This window comes from Lycorma delicatula, chromosome 1 (genome assembly GCF_047948215.1).
Source record: "Lycorma delicatula isolate Av1 chromosome 1, ASM4794821v1, whole genome shotgun sequence".
NCBI lineage: Eukaryota > Metazoa > Arthropoda > Insecta > Hemiptera > Fulgoridae > Lycorma > Lycorma delicatula.
This window is the reverse complement of record NC_134455.1, coordinates 198,809,135-198,832,169: the sequence shown is the minus strand read 5'-3', so window position 1 is coordinate 198,832,169 and position 23,035 is coordinate 198,809,135. Positions and strand designations below refer to the sequence as shown.

The 23,035-nt window shown below is 31.4% G+C and overlaps 1 protein-coding gene across 4 annotated transcripts in view; it reads left to right on the top strand.

The window, feature by feature from the left end:
* The window catches only part of LOC142327332 (3'-5' RNA helicase YTHDC2-like), a 190,436-nt gene that overhangs the window by 95,347 nt on the left and 72,054 nt on the right, over positions 1-23,035 (top strand). For all 4 annotated transcript variants that reach the window (XM_075370291.1, XM_075370300.1, XM_075370273.1 and 1 more), the window contains 5 exons: positions 5,051-5,175; positions 5,664-5,798; positions 6,024-6,332; positions 17,276-17,433; positions 21,853-21,967. In XM_075370291.1, the coding sequence (XP_075226406.1) occupies positions 5,051-5,175; positions 5,664-5,798; positions 6,024-6,332; positions 17,276-17,433; positions 21,853-21,967 (842 nt within the window). The remainder of the gene's footprint in view (positions 1-5,050; positions 5,176-5,663; positions 5,799-6,023; positions 6,333-17,275; positions 17,434-21,852; positions 21,968-23,035) is intronic.

The following is a 23,035-nucleotide window of genomic DNA, read 5'->3' as shown; positions in this document are numbered from 1 at the left end:
CAGTATATTTTTAAAAATAGCCGCACAAATGTTCATGATGAAAAATGATGTTGTGTTCTTTCTAATGAGCAAATGTTGATGAAAAAATTTGTACTAGTCAGTGTTTTACCATTACAGAGCTTTCATTCCAGTTTCTGAAAATTTCATAAGCCCTTTGCTTGAAGTTGTAATAAAAGTGTTGGATTACCATAAGCTTTGTGTTCGATGGGTTCCAAAACGTTTGTCTAGGTCAGCAAAGGGATAACTACAGATCCCAGTCCATAAGTTCAATACAATTGTCATGACATATTGACTTATGGGATTTCTACATTCATGACTACGCTCATTTGCATCCAGCTCATGTACTCAAGAACTTTTGGGAAACTTTGGATGGGGAATTTTATATCATCCTACATACAGCCCAAATCTGGCACCAATTTGGAGTACAATTTATTCCCTCTGGAATCTGGATCTGAATTACAATTTATTCCCTCGCATGAAAAGCTGGCTGGCAACTAAGCACGACAATGACAACAAGGAGCTCTATAAATGTGTTGCTTAATGAATGAAAAACCAAGTGGCATAATTTTTTGATGAAAGGTACAGAATCTCATTCACAGATGTGACAGGTGTCTCAGTTTGGTGGCTATGTAGAAAAGTAGTTTAAGAATGCACTTTATAATTGTATATAATAAATATTTTTTTCACCAGCTGTTGTTTTTTTAATACCTAAACATATGTTACTATCTGGATATCCCTCAACAAGATACAGATGCCATCTACTGGAAACAGATGTCATCCAAATGAGATCAAAAAAGCCCAATATCATTTCATGATAATATTCGCCATTGAGAGTTACTGCATTTCCAGTTTCATTATCAAAAAAGATTTGCCCAATTACTCCACCAGTATGAAATCCATAACAAAATGTCACTTATTGGGAAACCATAGATCGTTATTGAATGATCCAGCATTTTATGTCCTCCAAAGGTGACAATTTTGCAAGTTGTCATACCCAATGAGGTGGAAATGCACCTTCTTGCCAAAGATGGTTTTCGTAGGAAAATCTTCATCCATTTTCTAATCTCCAGCAAATGGTGGTGAATTGGTCAATCAAATGGTCATCTAGGTTCTATTCCTGGGTTAGCTAGATCTTGAATGTCTGCAGATCTTTAGTATAGATCTTCTGTATTATGCTTTTTGAAATGTTTAGTAGCAGTGACTGATGGGATTTTCGGTCTGCCAGCAGTTACCTTGGCAGGCTGGTAAGGCCTATTACTCCAGGAGTGATGTAGGCATCCGCTGGGAGGTCTCATGTTGGGCCAGCCAGGGAAATTCTTCCTTCTTTTTTCTGATGGAGCTCAGTGATGGATTGCTTTTACTGGTACCAGTGTGTTATAGCTGCCTGTGAGTGGTTGGGCCACAGCAGCGCTGTGGTGGAAGAGTTGTGCAGTTAGCTGGCTTAGTGCAAAAGGAATGTGTGTGCAGTGGACATGTGATAACATGTCTCACAGAACATTCTCCATACTTTTAATGAATTTCAACAATTTTCATTTCTTCATCTGTTACCTAGTGCTCCATATTGACTTATGGCAATTTGTTTACTGCAAGATGTGACTGTGCAAAATACTCTCAGAATCACCTATTCAAGAGGGTAAAATAATTTGATAAATGAATTGAAAATCTTCTTTTATAATGTTGACTATTTACTTAACAAGCATTTTAAACATTTTTTTAAAATCTAATTATCAAAATGTGGATATTTTAATTTTATTTAATCCTTTAATATTGTATTAAAACAGAGTTTCTCAACCTGGGGTCACAAAGTTAACTTACAGCTTTACACGTAAACAATAATCATTTTATGAGAAAAAATCATTTATCATAAACATTTTACTTACATTTATAAGAACAGATGTAAAGAAAATAAATTAATGAGATGGTTGCATTTGTTTTCCATTTAAAAATTTCTCCATATGAGGATCAATGTTACGAACACAAAAGCAAGTTGTTTTCAAGTGATAATAGCTGATTCCTAATTTAGTTTTTAGCGCAACCTTAAGACAAAAACCCTTTTCAAGAGGTAAGATGTGACGAAAGGGATTAATATTTTCAATACTTTTGTGACAAATTAATATATTTGCTTCAACCAGCAACTCAAAATGTATCTAAATCTTCAGATGTGAATTGTAATTGTAATGTTTTATTGGCAGACATTTTGATGAGCTGGTTGTGAATACCAACTTGTAACTTAGCAGCTGCAACTACATTTTCATTAATTGGATTCAGTACCCATCTCTTCGAGAAATCATTTTTATCTTCCGGAAAATACACTTCGCCCACTGAATTTTTAGCTCATGCAAATGCATTTTCATGCTATCCAAACTGTGGTAATTAATAGCGTCTTCTTCATCCAAATTTTTTTTAATGTAATTGAAAGTGAGGGAAAACATATCAAACTTTTGCTTTGAAGGTTCATCATTAATAGAATGTTTTTATCATGTCCTTGAAAATTCATGTTCAAGTTCTTTAAATGCTAAAATTCTTCAGCTAACTAAGCCAACAGCAACCTATACTCATTATTCTGTAAAAACAATGAGATTGGCATTGTTTATCCTGGAAAAATATAAATAATTCATCTCAAAATTCCAATAATCGGGTTAATCCCGATTATATCCCCTGTGATAACCATCTGACTTCTGTATGGAAAACAGATTTTTTTTCACTCATTTTATCGCATAGTTTAGCAAACTCTGTAGTGGTTGAATTTTAATAAAATTAACTATTTTTACAGTTTTACAAAGAATTTCTTTGAGGTTTTTCAGCAAATGTTTTGTGGCAAGAGCATGTCTGTGAAGGAAACAGTGCTTTTATTCTGCCCTTGGTATAAGACAAAATTTTAATTTTTTCAGAAGTTCATTGTTCTCTCCTGTTATTGCATTTTCACCATCACTAGAAATTGTTATACATTTTGTCCAATCTATGTTATAGTTTTTAGTAACTTCATAAAAAACATCAAAAAATGGTTCGGTTGCATGAACAGATATTGATTTGCAAAACAATATATTTTCTTTGATTGATCTGTCCCTATCGCATTCATATCTTACAAAAGATAAGAACTGAGAAATGTTTGTCTTGTATGTTGATTCATCAAATTGAACACTAAAAAATTCTCTTGAACTCACTTGCTAAATTATCTACTACCCATGTCATCAATTCGCCTTGATGCTGTGTCGTTAGAAAGAATTTTTTTCAATTTTTTTTCTTCTTTCACACCTATTAAAACACTGACCATATCAGTTGCAGCAGCAATATGAGGTTTTCTGCAATTGTAGGGGGTTTGGATATTTTAGCTATTCTTAATGCTATGAGATAAGATGCTTCAAGTATACTTTTATCAGTATGGCTTGATTTACAAATAGAAGCTTATTAATTTCTCAAAAAATTAATTTTTTTTTAATTCCAAAGCTTGCTTTTATGATCTGGTTGTTTAGTTTCCAAGTGTCAAATTAATTTTTATGGTGTCATGCTATCATTGGAGAGATTGAAAGCAAACAATGTGTTGCTGCTTTCTATCCAATGAGGTAAAACTGTAATTTAAACAACTGTCATAATAAAATCTCTCCTTTTTACCATTGATTGACTTGATGTAGGTAGCTCACTTCGTTTTTTCACAAATTTATTTATTTTGCATAAGAATTGGAAAAAAAAACAGTTACACCATTTGACTGTACACTAAAAAAACTGAAACCTCACTTATTTTTATTATTTTCAATGCAACTATGCTTTAAAAAACTTAAATAAAGGCACTCGATGCATGCTTCATATTCAAAACTAATCTGATGTTCTGCAATCTCTTACGCCTTTTCTATACTGTTGAAGCACGATGTGTTCAAACATCATATGCATGTTCGAATATGATGATTGGCAAATATTATGCAAGCAGACCAAATTACAAAGAGCATGGACACATCAAGTTGGAACCTGTAAATTGCTCATTTGTACTTTTCATTTATAGATTTAATTTGGTTTCCATTGATTTGGTGGTGGGGGGGGGATCATGAAATATTCATTATATACCTTTTTTACTTTTTGGGGGTTGTGGAGCTAAAAAGGTTGAGAACCACTGTATTAAAATATACTTAGATTTTTTTGACCAATATAATTTCAGAGAGTGTGAAAGAATAATTTTTCTAGGATAAAACTAAATAATGTAGAAAGAATATTTTTCAAAGAATGTACTTCATATTCGTAAATAAAGATTGAGTATTGATAGATTATTGTTACTATTTTAAGATAGAATTGTAAAATCAACTAATTATTTATTTACCTCTTAATTTATGACTAATATAGAAAGAATTTTTTTTCAAAAATATTTATTTTGAAGGGATCATTCAATTAAGTATGAAGTATGATTAAGTATTATGCACATTTTTCATGTATAATTTAAAAAAAATTTTTTATAATCTTTTATTCTTTATATAAAGGTTAGTTTTGCTAGCTGAAGAGGGAAAAATTAGACTTTTAAATTTCTCTACAATTTTGTAATATCTAAGCCTCCTTCTTCAGTACCAAACATTCTATTTTTTCATAATTTACTTCCTTCAAGTGTTGTTTGCTTCTGTACTCTATGCTACTTCGGACAGACTGGATGAAATATTTTTTTTCATAACTTAAAATGCTTACTGTGTCTTGTGAGTTATGCAATTCATACTGATTAGAAGATGCAGTGACATTCTAATAAAACGCAACTTAAGCTGTTTGTTTTTCTTGTCAAATCAGAGGTGACAATTTTATGTATGTTTGTTTAGTTAAATTAAATAATAAGATATAAGTTAAGTGGCAAAGTAATTGTATATAATAAATTAATCAGTACTTGATAGTTATTTATTTGATGGTAGGAGTGTGTTTAAAATGAGAAACTTGAAATCACAAAGATAGTTTTATCAGCACTAATCTGTATAAAATTAGTTTTTCTGTATCCCTTGCCCAAAAGAGTGGTATGAATTTCTGTTTGTGGTTATTTTTTTGTATTATGTGTATTTAAAGGTTATTATTTTTCTTGTTTCAGGATCGGTTCTGGTATTTTTACCAGGTTATGATGATATAATTTCTGTTCGTGATAAAATCAAGACCAGGGAACCTAAATCTAAGGAGATGAAAATAAATCTTATGACTTTGTATTCAAAGATGTCGGTAATTATATTCATTGATTCCTTCATTTAATATTAATTTTATTTATTTCGTTTACTGGTACTTGATCAGTTTACTGTCTATAATTTTATTGATTTGTGCTAAAATTATGGGAGAAGTAGGCAACTTTTGGGATATACTATTTCAACCCATTTTTAAATTACATTTTTTAAACATTGATCATTTTTGTAAGTGTAATAATAATAATTTAACTTTTATATTTGTTTAACTTTATTTAACTTTTATAAGTTAAATATAATAGTAATAAATTTGACTTTTCATTGAAATTTGGTAGTGGTTCATTTGTATTATGAATGTGAAATTGTTAGGCAATGGGTAAAAGTTGATTATCTATTGAGAAATTTGGTTTTGCAAACATTGTTATTAAAGCAGTATAGTTGAATGCAGCTTGGATGAACCGCCATGGTAGTGAACTGCGTGGTAATTACTGTTTGGTGGAAGTTTATTGATTGAATATTTTATTGTTTCAGACAAATGATCAGAAAAGAGTGTTTCTACCATCACCACCAGGTGTTCGAAAAATTATATTATCTACTAATATTGCAGAGACTAGTATCACAATTGATGATGTAGTGTTTGTCATTGACTGTGGTAGAGTTAAAGAGGTAACAGTTTAGAATTGTTATGTTCTTGTTTAACAGTTTTATATTATGTCATTTAAATTTACTGTTGTCACTATTATTCATTTCATTAATTACTATTTGAAGCTTTTCTTATAGTGTAAGCACTATTCTTAATCTGCTTATTGGATCTACTCTTGTTTGTTTACCCTTCAGGTCATTCTGAAGGTCATCAAATTTCTTATAATTTTTTAAAAATTTGTGTTACAGAGATGTTTTGACTCATTATCTGGTGTTACAATGCTTAAGTCAATGAAAATATCTCAGGCATGTGCCAGACAGCGAAGAGGTAGAGCTGGAAGATCACAGGCTGGTGTATGTTATCATCTGTTTTCTAGTATTGAGTATCGTGAAATGCAACAGTTCCAGACACCAGAGATACTTCGTACACCTTTACATGAGTTATGTTTGCAGACCAAATTACTAGCTCCACCAAATACTCCGATAGCTGATTTCTTAGCTAAAGCAATTGATCCACCTTCATTTATGGTTACTAGAAATGCTGTTCAGTTGCTCAAGGTAATGAATTGGTTTCAGGATAGCTTATGTAACTTATTTTTTTTTTTGTATTTCTGTCCATTGTTTTTTTTATCTTTTCAGTTCCCTGATATAGCCCCCCATCACAAAGATAGTTTTGATTTTTAAACATGTTTTAGAAATTAAACATGAAATAGAAAACCACCATGTTTTAGAAATTTTACTTTTTTATTGTATTTTGTGTTGGTTTGCTCAACTGTACTAATTTTAACTTATTTTTGTTTAAAAATTGTTTTACATTAAGTTCTGGTATTACTATTTGTTCAATTTTATTTACACATATGAGCAGTATATTATTAGCTCTTTTTAATATTTGACTAGAAGCATTCCTTGTTGTTAAGAAGATATTCTGTTATCATCATTTGTAGGATAATTAAATTTGCTATAAACTCTATTCATACTAAATTATGTTTCATGTATACTGTTCATGTACTGTTCAATATTTAGCCTCATAGTAGTTGTCTATTGATTGTTACACTTATGTGTAATCTCACAAATGTCTCCACTGTTGAAGGTCTTAAACGTCTGTTTCTTGTCTTCACTCATTTGACTGATTTGATGCAGCTTTCCAAGATTCCCTATCTAATGCCAGTTGTTTCATTTTGGTATACCCCCTACATCCTACATCCCTAACAATTTGTTTTACATATTTCAAACATTGCCTACCTGCACAATTTTTCCCAAGTACCTGCCCCTCCAATATCAGAGCGACTATTCCAGGAAGCCTTAAAATGTGGCCATTAGTTTGTCTCTTCTTTTAGCTAAATTTTTCCAAATACTTCTTTCTTTATCAATTTGCTGCTGCAGTTCTTCATTTGCCACTTTATCCACCCATATGATTTTTAATATTCTCCTATAGCAGCACATCTCAAAAGCTTCCAGTCTTTTCTTCTCAGGTACTCAGATTGTCCAAGTTTCACTTTCATATAAAGCTCCAAACATATACTTTCTAAAATGTTTTCCTGATGTTTAAATTAATTTTTGATGTAAGCAAATTATATTTCTGACTGAAAGCTCGTTTTGCCTGTGGTATTCAGAATTTTATACTATTCCTGCATCATCCATCTTAAGTAATTCTACTTCCCAACTAACAAAATTCTTCTACCTCCACAGTCTTCTCATCCTATTTTTATATTAAGTGGTCCATCTATTTTATTTCTACTACATTTCATTACTTTCATTTTGTTTTTGTTTATTTTCCTGTTGTGGTTCTTGTGTAGGACTTCATCCATGCCATTCATTGTTTCTTATTCCTTGTATGAAGTAAAGGAAGTATTGTGATCACAAAAAATTTTGGTCTTCAGATTTAATTTCCTTTTTTCTTAACTTTTTTTACTTCCTTGTACGAAATAAAGGAAGTATTTTGATCACGAAACATTTCAGTTTTCATATTTCAATGGCCATTTTGACCATCCCTGAATCAATTTTGACTAGTTTCAGCGTGACGTCTGTATGTATCTTTCATACAACATTCAACTCAAAAATGATTAGCCGTAGGATGTTAAAATTTTGTATTTAGCACTGTTGTAACATATAGTTGTGCACTTCCCTTTTTGATTGCAATCAAAATTTAAATTTAAAATTTTAATTAATGAAATATTTGGATCTTAAAGGGAAGGCATTTTGGTTCAAATCAGACTTCCATCTCCTTTTGTGTTTTTTAACTATTTTTTTTTTTTAATTTTATTGATTTAATAATTATTAACCAGTGATTGTAAAAAATGTTTTACAATAAATAATAATCACTGATAATAAAAATAAAAAAAGGAAAAAATTAGTGAATTTAAAATAAATAAGTGAAATAAAATGAAAATAATAGATTAGGTGAAACAAACGATGATTATGGTGATTATTTAATATTAATTGAAATTATACTTTAGAATCGTATTATTTGTGAATTTTCTTAACAAATTCTTATAAAAATTGTATATTTATTTTTTTTAAAAATCATTTATTTAATTATTTGACAGAAAAGTAAAATACATTTTTGAATTGAATCCAATTTAAAGTGATTGTTGAAAAATTTTTTTCACTTGTGTGTAATATGCCCAAGAATTCTGGTATGACGTTTAAATAGAAGTTAATAATAATTAAACTATTCCGATTAGTGAACTCATATATACTGATTACAGATATTAATTTTGACCTTATGGTGTAGAATAATCAGTTTTTATTATTTGATTATTTGGTAAACAGTTTATTTAAAGAGTAATCAAGGGATTTTTACTCTAACCTAATATTTCTGGTAAGATTGTTGAATTAATAATTGTATTGACTAGTTTCGGCGTGATGTCTATACTTATTACCTCACATAACTCAGAAATGATAAGCCACAGGATGTTGAAATTTTGGATTTTGCACTGTTATGACATATAGTTGTGCACCTCACTTTTTTATTGCAATCAGAATTAAAATTAAAATTAAAAGTGATGTTAATAAAAAATAATATTTTAGCAATTACCTGTCCACTTTTATTAAAGAATTGGAGGATCGTATCTCACTTTCAATTGAAATAAGTTTAAATGAAGTGCACCAAAAATGTGTATATGTAATTAATAGATATACTAGGAAGTCATGTGGTGTCCATATCAGGTTTTTTATTCTCAGCTAGAATTACTGTATCATCAGCAAATTGTAGCATCTTTATCTTTTCACCTTGCCTGTTACTCTGGATCTAAACTGCTTTTTAACATTATTGACTGCTAGTTCTATGTAAAGATTAAAAAGTAATGGGAATAGGGAACATCCTTGTCTAACTCTCTCTTTTATTACTGCTTCTTTCTTATGCTGTTCAATTATTACTGTTACAATTTGGTTCCTGTAAATGTAGAAATTGTTCTTCTGTCTCTGTACTTGAATCTAAATTTTTTTAAAATGCTGAACATTTTATTTCAGTCTATGTTATCAAATGCCTTTTCTAAGTGTATAAATGCCATGTATGTTGGCTTGTTTTTCTTTAATCTTCCTTTTACTTAGTCTGAACACTAAAATTGCTTCCCTTGTCCCTATACTTTTCCTGAAACCAAATTGGTCTCCTCCTAACACTTCTTTCACTCTCCTCTCAATTCTTTTGTACAGAATTCTAGTTAAAATTTTTTAAGCCTGAGTAGTTCAGCTAGTTTTTATTTGTATTTTTAACGTTTATCTGTTCCTGCTTTCTTTGGTTTCATGACAATAGCACTTTTTTTGAAGTCTTATAGAACATTCCTTATTTTGATAAATATTATACACAGTTATACAGTTTTATTACAGTTATACAGATTATACAGTTTGTGTAATCTATCTATCACTTCCTTACCTGCACTGTGCATTAATTCTGTAGGTATCCCATCTATCGTAGGAGCCTTTCACCCATTTAAATCCTTTAATGCTGTATTAAATTTAGATCTCAGTTTTGTATTTCCCTTTTCATCCTCTTCGACTTCCTCTTCTTCCTCTATAACACCAGTTTTGAATTCATTTCCTCCATATAATTCTTCAGTATAGTCCACCCACCTATCAACCTTTTCTTTCGTATTATAAATTGGTGTATCATCTTAATTTAACTCATTATTAGATTTTAACTTACGTACCACAAAATTCTCCTTAACTTTCCTGTTTACTCAATCTATTTTACCAATGGTCATTTATCTTTCTACTTCTAAACACTTTTCTTTAATCCACTCTTCTTTTGTTAATTTGCACTTCCTGTTTATAGTATTTCTTAATTGCCGATAGATCCTTTTACCTTCTTCATCACTAGCATTCTTATATTTTCTACACTTATCCATCAGCTCCAATACATCCTTTGATATCCAAGGTTTTCTACCAGCTCTCTTTGTTCTGCTGAAGTTTGCTTCTGCTGATTTAAGAATTTCCTTTTTAACATTCTCCTATTCTTCTTCTATATTTTCTACCTTATCTTTTTTACTCAAACCTCTTGCAATGTCCTCCTCAAACATATTCTTTACCTCCTCTTCCTCAAGCTTCTCTAAATTCTGCCGATATTTCTGACACCTTTTTTTCAGGTTTTAAAAACCCCAATCTACATTTCTTTATCACTAAATTATGGTTGTTATCAATGTCTGCTCCTGGATATGATTTGCTCCTGAGTTGATTTCTAAATTTTTGCTTAACCTTGATATAATCTATCTGATATTTTGCAGTATCCCCCATCTTATCTTGCAGTTTCTATATGTATATTCTTCTATTATGATCTTTAAACTGCGTATTGGCAATTACTAAATTTTACTTAATGCAAAACTCAATAAGTTGGTTCCCTCTTTCATTTCCTTTGCCCAGCCTGTATTCATCCATAATATTTTCTTCCTTACCTTTTTTGATGCTTGCATTCCAATCCCTAACTATTATTAAATTTTCACCCCTTTTATGTGTTTAACTGCTTATTCAGTTTCTTCGTACATACACTCTACCTCATCATTATCATGGGCATTTGTAGGCATTTGAATGTTAAAAATCGTTGCCGGCTTAGGTTTTGATTTTGTCCTGATACAAAGATTCTATCGTTAAGCTTTTTGAAATACTCTACTCTCTTTCCTATCTTCTTGTTCATTACAAAACTTACTTCCGCCTGCCCTTTATTTGACACTGATTTAATTATTCTAAAATCATCTGACCAAAAGTCATTTTTCTCTTTCCACCTTACTTCCTACTACATCTACATTTAACCTACCCATTTCCCTCTTTAAATTTTCTAAGCTACCAACTTTTTTTAAACTTTAACATTCCATGCTCCGGTTGGTAGAATGTTATTTTATAATTTTCTGGTGACCCCTTCTTTAGCAGTCCTCACCTGGAGATCTGAATGGGAGACTAGTTTCTTTCAGAATATTTTATTAAGGAAGGCACCTCCATATTTGTTACATAAAAATGTAGAGAGCTACATTTTCTTGGGAAAAAAAAACAATTGTAGTTTTCCATTGCCTTCAGCTGCGCAGTACTCAGAAGATTGAGTGATGCTGATGTGACCGTTTAAATCTTCCTAACCTACGCCCTTAACAGCTACTGAAAGAGCTGCTGCCCTCTTTCAGGAATCATTTTTTTTGTCTGGCTCTCAACAGATGTCACTCCAATATGGTTGTACCTTTGGTCCACCTACCCTGTATCACTGAGTACTCAAGTCCTCTCACCCAAACTTCTGTGCAAACCCTTTTCTCCCTTTCCTCCAAAAAAACTTGAATGTCACTCTTTTTCCAAAAATATTTTGTTCCAGAGTTGAGATTTTGCATTTTTATAATTTAGATTTTCTGATAGTTTTTGAGCTGTTTCTTTTAGTATATGATAAAATAGCTAGGGAGGCAAAATATAGGTTTTTTAAACGCAGATTAATGTTCAAAAATAAGGAAGTCATTGACAATTTTGCAAATCTTGAAAAAGTATAAAATTGGCTGATGCATTTACTCGCTATGGCAAAAAATGTGAAACATCCTAAAAATAAAATACCCTATTTTCAGCTCCTTTAATATTGTAAAATTCAGTGATAAAAAATAAATAAATTTTAGTAGCAAATACCTTCTGGTAATCTGAAATCAATTGACCCTGTGCTGTGGCTTTTAAATAAATTATCTTCCCTATTAATGTGATAAATTAAAGAGTGATGTTGCTAGCATCTACGTGAAATTATTAGGATAGGTGCAGCTTACCTTCTACGGATATAAAACGTTTGTCTGGGTTCCACCATGTTTAAAGCACAGTTGTATGCGCCTCTGTGTCTGGTTGTTCAGCATAGTAGGGGTGATGATTTCAAATGCTGATCAAACAGCGTCTTGGACCTGCTCATTGTTGATATTTCTGCATTTTCAGATCTCTCCTTTTACAAAATCCCAGATTGCATTGTCAGGTGTGGTGAGGTCAGGGCTTCTTGGTGGCCAAGGCAATGGAGCTGGTAACTCTTCTAATCCACATCCGATCCAATGATTCAGAAAATTCAGAAAAATAAGGACCAAGGAGTTGTTCAGGTGTAATGTAAGACCAAATTATAACATGAGGCGGATAGTGTTCAATTTCCTTAAAAAAAAAAATGGTTGTTTTTTGCCCAGAAAAAAACATTTTGGTTACATGAGCTTCGATAAATTGCATACCTGTCTGAGAACATGACATATTCTTTTATCGTTTGCTATCAGAAAGCATTCATGCAATAACTGACTGACATGCATAAACATGTTGATCAAGGTCATTATCACTCATCACATTAACCATGGCTGGGTGAAAACATTTAACTTTTAAGTACTTCTGCATGTGGTCAGTCTTGCATTGTCAATCTTAGAATGTAGAACTTCTCAGAACATTTGTGCATTGATTTCATCAGTGATAGTTAAATCGATGCCTCCACAGCAGCACACGTCTCAGCTTGAGTGCTCGGCTTCTCATTGCGTGGCGTATCAAGAACACTTCCTGTTGCAAAAGTCTTCTTCTCCCATGTCAGTAATATTTGCTGTGATGGTATCGATTTTCAAAAAACCCACAAAGATATTGGCTATGGAAATGAAAAACCACGTCTTTATTAAATGTTCATGTGACAACTTCAGAGTAAACGGCTCATGCATGTTGTGCTACCTTTCACATGACAGAATAGTGGATCTATTTTTCTTTTCAGAACTATGGATTAATATAATTATTATTCAACTATACCCAATAATAACATATGTGTGTTAAAACACAAAAATTAAATCTTCCAACAAGTCAACCTTACGTTTTAAGGATCTAACATTTTGTTAAATAAAAATAACACTATAATTTACTCTGTTCATAAAATGTCATTTGTCACAGAACCTAATCATTAGAATGATCAAAATGCACTAAAGATAATACTAAGGAACTTCCATTTCCAGCCGAACTTAAATACAAGCTATGATTCAAGAATTATGTTCCTTTCAATTCTTAAGGAAGCATTTTCTGTAACCCTCTCTCCTTACATTTTTGATGCTCTGTTTTATAATGTTCTTTACAGTACTAATTTCACTGTCCAGACCTTTTATTATAGATCTATAAAAATAATCATATGTGTATATATATATATTATATTAATTTTCCTGGAAATATTCCTAAGTAAACCTAATACCTTTAACATACAGCATGTACAAGAAGTCCTTCTATCCCTAAACAAATATATATGTGGACTTATTAACTATTTTGAACATTATCTACATTTGTACTTATAGATTATTTATCCAGTGGATCTGTGTGCTCACCATCATGCTGAAAAAACAGAACTATGCATCTTCACAACTAACATTTTTGGAAGCACCTTTGGAATTATGGTTTGATTGGCTTCCTCCACATTGATGTGTAATTCATTTGCTGCACATTAATGTTGAGATTCATTGTGCTGGATTATTCCCCACAATGAATTGTTGGGTTTGATAAATTTTGGGCTTTGTGATGGCCATTGAAATGGGGGAATATTATGTTGCTTTTCAACTACAGCTAGTGCAGTGGCCTGGAAATCATTCATTTAAGAAATCATGCATTTTAAGCATAAAATGAACTGCGGATCTTCTTGCTATATCCATTCCATGATATCCTTTCTCTTCAAGTTATGCTATTAACTACTTTAACAACATTTGGAAGTAAGACTCACCATTCATCTAGTTTACTAGTTTAAAAAAAAAAGATTGTAATAAATATTGCAGTATCTTCCCAGCCAACATCATGATATGAGATGGATTCCTTTCCAACTTGCACACAAAATGAGGGTTCTCCTTAGCCCAGAAAACCACATTCCTGGCTCTTGAACTGCTGTAAATTTGATATTCATTCAAAAAAATTTTTCTTGGAATTGCATTTAGAGATTGTGCTAATAAAGAATGGTAGGCTGCAACATGGAGACATCAACCCTCAAGTTTGCTGTATAACTCATAATTGATACATAGTGCCTTTTCATGACAATCGTGTCTCATAGAAAGTTCATATCACAATTTTGGGAATATTACAGCTTAAAATCATTTCTATAATGGTTATTCTGATACTGTTACATATTTATTTTTGACAATCATGAAATGTACCAAGAAACAGCTATATTTAACAGTTATTGAAATAAATTGGAAAGTAATAAAATGCTCAAACACTGTTTACAATAAAATTTTATTTAACATTTAAAACTAGGTGGCAATTTAGGTAGTTGATAGATTATCAATAGTGGATACTGAGGAAATAATTCATATACAAAATAACTAAACTGGAAAATAATGAAGACATAATAAATATTAATTTTTCAAATGAACACTGTGTTATGAAATAATAAAAAACTTATATTGCTAACAGTATTTATAAGTTAAAAGTGAAAAATACAAACAACTGAAGTAGGTAAACCCAATTAAAAGCTTAAAGTTACTTTAAAATACTGAACTCTTCAATTTAAATTGTTTTATAATATTCAGCATATTAACAAAGTAACAAATTATTTTTTAAATTACAATTTTCAATATGGTTACATCTACAAAAATGACCTCTGTTGGAAGTACTAAATACTGATTCTGTAAAAAAAGAAGTCATTTATAGACTGAAGTTTAAAGGTAAATATTTCGATTAAACCATAAGCAAGTCAAATTAAAAGAAACTCTTGAAACTAGAATAAAGAATCATTTGGCTCATTATAAATATAGAAGACTGAAGTAATTGGGAGTTGACTAAGATTGCCTGGCAGCTAGTCCAAATTTTAATTTATTAGAAATAAATGTTATAAAAATTCATGTAATAAACTGGAATTGCATAGTAGGGGAATAACCTTACTTTGTTGAATAATGATAGAGGATAGGAATATAGAATATAGTTAGAGGATAGAGACTACTAAATATTTAGTAATCTTAGAATATTAAATCTTTTTTTGAAATTTTTCTGTCAAAATCGTTTAATGGTTATCCCCTCTTTAAATTTTGTTCGTGAGACAGGATACGTGTCTGAATAATTTAAGGTTCATACTATCTCTTTCTTTTAATTAATTGTTGTCTTATCCAATAAAGAGCATACTTTTATGTTTGGTTGAGCAAGTTGGAGGTTTTTGTGTTTTAGATCTTTTTAACCTTTAGAATGGTGTTGCCTGCAGTGAAAATTTTTTGTACTTTTCACCATTAGTCTATAAATATTGATAGTAATACATGTTTTTTAGTGTTTTGTAAATTATTGTTTAATCATTATTTCTTTATTATTTTCTGATTTAATTATGTTGTTATTTATAAATTATTTCCATAGTATCTATGAGGCTCGGTTGATAAGTTTTGCATATTATTCGTAGCGTGGGAATGAAAAGAGATATTGGAATGAAATAAAAAATGAATAAAAGTACAATACCTTAGCTACAAAATGCAGTATTTATTTTTCAATATAATCCCCGTTTACACTGATACGCTTTTCCCAAGGTGTAAGTTTTTGCATTCCGTCACTGAAAAATTCTGGCGGTCTTTCTTGGATCCAAGTGGCCACAGCTTCCTTCACCTCATCGTCAGTGGTGTCATGATTACCTTTGAGATCCCTCATGAGAAAAGGGAAGAAGTGGAAGTTACATGGTGCCAAATCCACCGAGTATGGCGGATGTGGAATAGGCTTAAACTTCAGGTTGTGGAGAACCTCTGTAGTGGTGTGTGATGTGTGAGGCCGCTCATTGACATGTTGCAAGATTATGCGCATGATGGTCTTCCAAATGTGACATACTCATCATCTAAGGTGTCTTAACATCTCAATGTACCGTTTGGAGTTCACAGTCGTCCCAAGTTTGAGATACTCAGTCACATAAACATGTTTGGCATCCCAAAACACCATCAAGAGGAGTTTCTTCACCGAGGCTTAAGTTTTGAATTTTTAGGGTTTTGGCGATTCGTAATCTCTGAATTCCATGCTTTGCCTTTTTTCTTCCTGGTCATAATGATGTACTCAACTCTCATCCCCAATCACAATATTGAAAAGGAAATTTTTTCCTTCGACACGATAATGCTGTAAAGGTTTTTCGCAACATTCAACATGACGCTGCTTGTGTTCATTTGTCAATTTGCATGATACCCATCATGCACAGATTGGGTGCACATTGTGCACCCAGTTGCTCGATAATATGGTCTACTTGTTCTTTAGATATGCCTAAATGAATAGCTATCCATTGCTGGGTGATTTGTGGGTCACTTTGGAGCTAATTGTTACCTCCTTTTGATGTTTGTTGTCAGTCACAGAAACTGGTCATCTGTGTGAGGTGCGTCCTCAATTGTTGCTTTACCAGCTTCACATTTGTGAAATTTCAACACCCACGTATTCACAGTACTCCTATCAACATTTTACTACCGTAAACCGCTTTTAAATGTTAAAAAATATTACTAGGATTCATATTTTCTTCTGTTAAAAATTCAGTCACTGCATGCTGTTTTAACTGTGCTCCATTTTAACTCGACTCCATTTTAACTGCTACTGAAAACAAACCGGAAAATGGATTTCAATGCAGGTTTATAGAGGGGGATTTTAGCTATCATGTGCTGCCATGCCAACTTGATATAGTACCTTTTGTCTCCATGTAGCATGCTAGTGTGTAAAATTTATCAACCGAACCTTGTACATTAAAAATGGTCATCCGGTTTTAAATTTTAAGCAAATTTTGTTAACAGTTATTGTTTTCTATTTAAACTGTAGTATGTTAAACAGTGGCCGCTGTATATTTTTTATTTTATCTTAATATTTAAAACTTTGGAAATGACTTGGAATTTTAACTAGGAAGATTAATTGGATGAAATGGTAGGTAAAAGTTGCCAGTTCCTTGTCAGGAATTGAATATGAAATGGGCTAATAGAGAAGTTATACTGGCTTCTAAATTATATCTGGAGCAGCTAGCCACTTCACCAACTGGCTGACTAGTTGTATTATACACGCTGATGATAATATTTATTTTAGATTTTGATCATTAAAAAAATTTATTTCTCTTATACAGTTTCTTTAATTGTGGATTTCAGACAATAGATGCCTTGGATGCATGGGAAGATCTTACGCAGTTAGGGCATCATTTATTAGATCTACCAGTTGATCCCCACCTTGGCAAGATGCTACTCTATTCTGTGGTACTTAAATGTGTTGATCCTGTTTTAACTATTGTTGCATCTCTTTCGTACAGGTATAACTTTTTTTTATGTCAAACATTGATGTCTAAGTCAATAAGATTAATGTATTTGAAAGACTTCTGTAATCCAAACCAAATAATTATTTTAAGTTTTAGTGTAAATTTTACTACCACACTGACTGATTAGCTATGTGTTTCTTGATTACGTGCTACCTATAAAATTAGAATTTTGCATTTGTGAAAGTGGCCATAACTAACATTATTCACACATATAATTTGTTATTATGTGTTTTATATATATTTTTTTTTCTAAAGTCAATGCTTATAGACCCATATTCCTTTATACCAATATATTGTATTTTTATAATCAAAAACCAACTTAAACAACCCAAGTACAAAATTACAAGGTAAATGAAATGACACTTACCTAATTTTTCTTTTCTTTATTCCAATAGCACTTTCATGGAATCCCGCATCATCAGTTGTATATAAATTATATAAAATTACATATCAAAACAAGTTTTTTTTTAGACAAAATTAAAAGAATAAAATTAAAATTACTTATCATATATTGAGAACATTAAGTCAATTAAATAAAAATAATTACATATATTTAAGCATGATGTCAATTAAGAAATAAAAATTTAATATGGCCTAAGAGGCCATTGTGGCAGATGAATGATACTTATAAACGTTTACATTCCAAAGATGGACATACGAGGTGTGATAAAAAAATACGGTGAATGAATTTATATAGCGGCAACTGCCGACGCTATATCCATATGCTGTAATTTGTCCAATAGCATGATCAACTGAGACAGGTAGGGACAAGTTGTAACACGTTCGAGCTTACCAGTCAGCTGCCAGAGCCGCTAAAGTGAGGTTGTGTTTATCGTGTCTGTCGCGCAACATGGATTTTGAACAACGCATTAACATTAAGTTTTGTTTTAAGTTGCAAAATTTCGTTGCCAAAGAAGCTCACGAAATGTTAGAATCGGAGTACGGTGATAATGTGGTAACTTTGAAGACTGTGTACAAGTGGTATGACCGATTTAAAAACGGAAATGAGTCTGTTGAAACGAGCAGCATGCGGGTCGTCCAGTAACCTCAAAAACAGTTGAAAATGTGCAAAAAGTGGAAACAATGGTGCATTCAAACAGGCGAATGACTATTCGAGAGCTATCAGAAGACCTTAACATCTCGTACAGATACGTTCAAAGCATTTTAACTAATGAATTGCAAATGAGACGAGTGAGTACAAAATTTGTTCCCAGACTTTTGAGTGATGAACAGAAGGAAAATCATGTGTCAATTTGCATGGAGTTGAAGGGTCGTCTTCATGCAGATCCGGACTTCATGGCCAAAATTGTAACTGGAGATGAAATTTGAGTATATGGCTATGGCCCTGAGACCAAAATGCAGAGTTCCCAATGGAAAACCAGTTCATCTCCTCGCCCTAAAAAGGCACGTCAGTCAAAATCCAACATCAAGGTCATGCTCGTTGTTTTTTTCGATAGTGAGGGCATAGTGCGATCAGAGTACATTCCAAGGGGAACAGCTGTAAACTCTGAATTTTATAAGGGTGTACTGCAATGTTTGCGAAACGATGTACGAAGAAAGCGACCAGAAAAATGGACCAATGGCTTCCTTCTTCACCACGACAAGGCGCCGTGTCACACCTTGCTTCTCATTCGTGAGTTTTTGGCCAAATAAAGTGTTCCTGTCTGTCCACATCCGCCATACTCACTGGATTACTTGCTTTGCGGTAGTGCTATGAATTTCTGCTTGCCATTCTTTTGTTACAAAGGTGCTAGGGATAAAGATGGAAACCGTGAAAAAAGGCTTTGGTTTTACGGTTGTAATGAAACTCCTAGAAAAGGGAAATTTTTTTAACAAAGGCTGACATGTTTCTTGACATTTTCTTTGTTAGTTCCCGTAGCAAAAGGTTTGTATTCAAAACGTACACATTTAAGAGGGACATTACGAAGTAATAGAAAAGGAATACCATCATCCATGAAGTGAAAATTTGAAGTTGGAGAAAACAAAAGTATTGCTGCAGAGGTTTTTTGCTCATGCTTGGCAGCTGGCAGAAAGTCTCAATAAAGCAAGTACTTCTCCTGTCAACAAATTCTTTAGCCAATAGTGAATGCAAGTCGAAGAAGAAGGGAAATAAAATATTTATAACAAGAAAGCAATCCATTATTTGCCAGTATAACTTTTTTATGAGCGGAGTTGAATCATCTGATCAGATGCTGTACTGCTTAGATGAGCGACGCACTTTGAAATACTGGAAAAAGTGACATTTCACATTATAGGAAGAACGATTGTAAATCTGCACATTTTGTATAAAGACAATACAGACAAACCCTTATCACGACCTAAGTTTCATTGGTTGATCAGCTTATTGCTGAATGGCTTGGTGATCAAGCGCCGCTTCAGATCCAGCGACCGGGCATCGACAACGAACCTCTTGAAATTTTACCGGACAAAAAAGAGTAAAATTGTTCTGTTAGTAGCAAGATTAGCACAAATCAACGTGGTAAAAGAAAAAACCAGGTACATTTGCAAAAAATGTAATAAGGGTGTGCATTCTTTGTGTAATGCAAAGCATATTTGCTAAATTTTCTAAAACAGATAAATAATTTCTAGTTCATTTTATTATATTTTTTATGATTTTTTTTTTTTGTAAAACTTATAAGAACATTTCCCAGTGAAAATGATAAACTATTCGTACTTACTTCAAAAGGATTTATTCATTTACTGCTCCAACTTTCATCAAGGGTAAGAATTTACAAATTCTGATATTGGTGTGTAGATGTGAAAACTTATAAAATTTTGTTGATTTAATTAAATTATTCATAAAATGCTCTAGTTTTTGTATGTGGTTTTAAAAACCCTTAGGAATAAATTAAAAATATTTCCCATTTATGAAATATATATTTTTTTACCACAGTTTTTTAGTTCAAACTGTATTTTTTTAAATTAAAAAAAATTTTTTTAAAAGAATCTAACATGTGTGTGCATTAAACACATGCGTGTGTATGAGCGCACACATGTTCAAAACATTGGTACATAATACTATAGACAATGTCTGACTAATAATGCATGAAACTGCCATGCACTGTAAAGATAAAATAGAAGGTAATAAAAAGAATAATTGTCCATTTACTTTTACCTTGGAAAGCAGCTAGAGTCAAAAAGAGGGAGAGTGTAACACAGCACTGTAGGAAATCTTACTGCCTATACATGGTTTTCTCTATCATTTTCAGTGAAGTAATTTACTACTATACAGTCCTGGTAAACTGAGTTAAATAACAATTGTATCACAATTTGATACATGAAGATAGAATGAAAATCTCAACAAAACTATAATACCAAGTTTTTAAAAATGTTCAGTCTTACCAGAGTGATAACAATATTTATGAACAAGAATTTGACAACAGTGCTATAGGAGTTAAGCAAATGAACACAACACATTTCAAAAGCGATTCAACTTTGGTCGAATGTGATCAAAGGGCGGTAGAATATTATCAAGCTTAATTATTAATGTTACTGAAAAAAATACATAATTTAATCATGAATTTAAAAAGGATGAATTAAAATACATTAGGTTTATAATTTTATTCAAAATAAATCTGATTTTTAAAAACTAATCATGAATTTTATAAGTCTAATTTTGATTTATTATGATTAAAACTAATTCAAATGCAGTAAATGTTGAACTATATTATAATGGTGAAAAAAGTGTGTCTGAAAATAGAATCCAGTAATATTTAGGCCTAAGTTTTAGAATTTTATTCTTCTGTTTTGTTTAATTTGATATTTTTTAACTTAAAACCTTTTTTCTACATTCTTTATACAGATACTCTTTATACATTCTTTATACAGTAATTGATCTTCTTCATAGTAATTTATCTAGTTTCCTTAGGTTCAATATTTAAACTATAATTCATTTGAAGTGTTTTGTTTGAATTTTATTAAAGCAATCTGCAACATCTATTGTATTATTTTCAAAATAATACAATTAATAATCGATCATATAATTCTTTTTTATTCACTCATATTATTCAATCATTACAATTACTATTCAGTCAAAGTAATTCGATCAATTCCTTCAGATGACCTATATTATATTAACCTATAAGTTTTTAGATACATGGGATTGACTAGCCTGATCAATGGACATTATACAAATCTTTTCCTTTGTCTATCTATCTCTTTCATTCTTTGTTTTGTATATTCATTCTGCTCAATAACTTCCTATCACTTAATCTAATTTACCTGTGCCCCTTCACACTTTGTCAGTAAAGTGTAGGACATCATTTTTTATCTGCATTAAAAAATGTACTTAAACAGTCATCATCCGATGTTTTGTACATGTGTGCGCTCGTGCAAATGTTTATGTGTGTTAATGTATTTAAGCAAACAGTTTAATTTTAAATTGAACATTTTATTTGTTTTCTATGTTCCTAGGGATCCATTTATAATGCCTGATTTGCCACAATCAAAACGGGCTGTTGCTGAGATCAGAAAGAAGTTTGGTGCTAGAACGTTCAGTGATCATATGGTTTTACTGCGGACATTTCAGGTTATATCTTTGACTTATTATTTTTAAAAAAACTTTTTTATATTTTTAACCTTTTGTTTTATTTATAACTTTTTATTTATGAAATTATTATAATGTACATTGCAGTACATTAACATTACATTATATACATTTAAAATTTATATCTGAATGTTTTGCATATTTTCTGAGAGCACTTGTTAATTGAGTTGAAAATGTAAAATACTGAATGAATATTCTTTTGAAAGTAGGTCACTGTGAAGGCTGAGGTGTGAGTAGTTATGCATGGGAGTTGCGGTGATATAAAATGGGGGTCGTGAAATTAGCCTACAACTTTACATGTAAACAATAATGAAATCATTTTATGAAAAATAATCACTTTTGATAAACATTTTACTTACATTTATTAGTAACATGTAAAGGAAATAAATTAATGAGATGGTTTTGTTTGTTTATAGTTTTAAACTTTCTCCATATGTTAATGTTAGAAATACAAAAGCAAATTGTTTTCAAGTGATAAAAGACGATTCCTATTTAGTTTTTAGTGCAACCATAGATGAAAAACCCAGTTGAATAATCCAGATATAATGCGTTGTAATGAAAGCATGAACTTTGTCATTAATAAAATGTTTTTATCGCATCCTTGAAAATTCATGTTGAAGTTGTTGAAATGCAAAAATTCATCAACTAAATAAGCCAACATCATATACTCATTATTCTGTAAAAAAAATTGAAAATGACATTGTTTATCTTCGAAAAATATTATTAATTCGTCTCACAATTCCAATTACCGGGTTAACACTTTCCTCCCCGATAACCATCTGACTTCTGTATGAGATTTTTCTTTTCACACATTTCATCGCTTATTTTAGCAAACAGATTTTAGCAAACATTCTCGTTGTTGAGAAGTTTCTGTGGAAATATTCATGGCACTTTTTACTCTGTTTTTCCTTAAGTGATTATTCCTTTCTTGGCAACTTTCCTTTAAACGTTGCTGACTCATTTGAGCAGCTTGTTTAGTAGGCCTACTCATATTTGAATTGTGTAATAGTATAAATATATTATAGTTATATATAATATATATATAGGTAC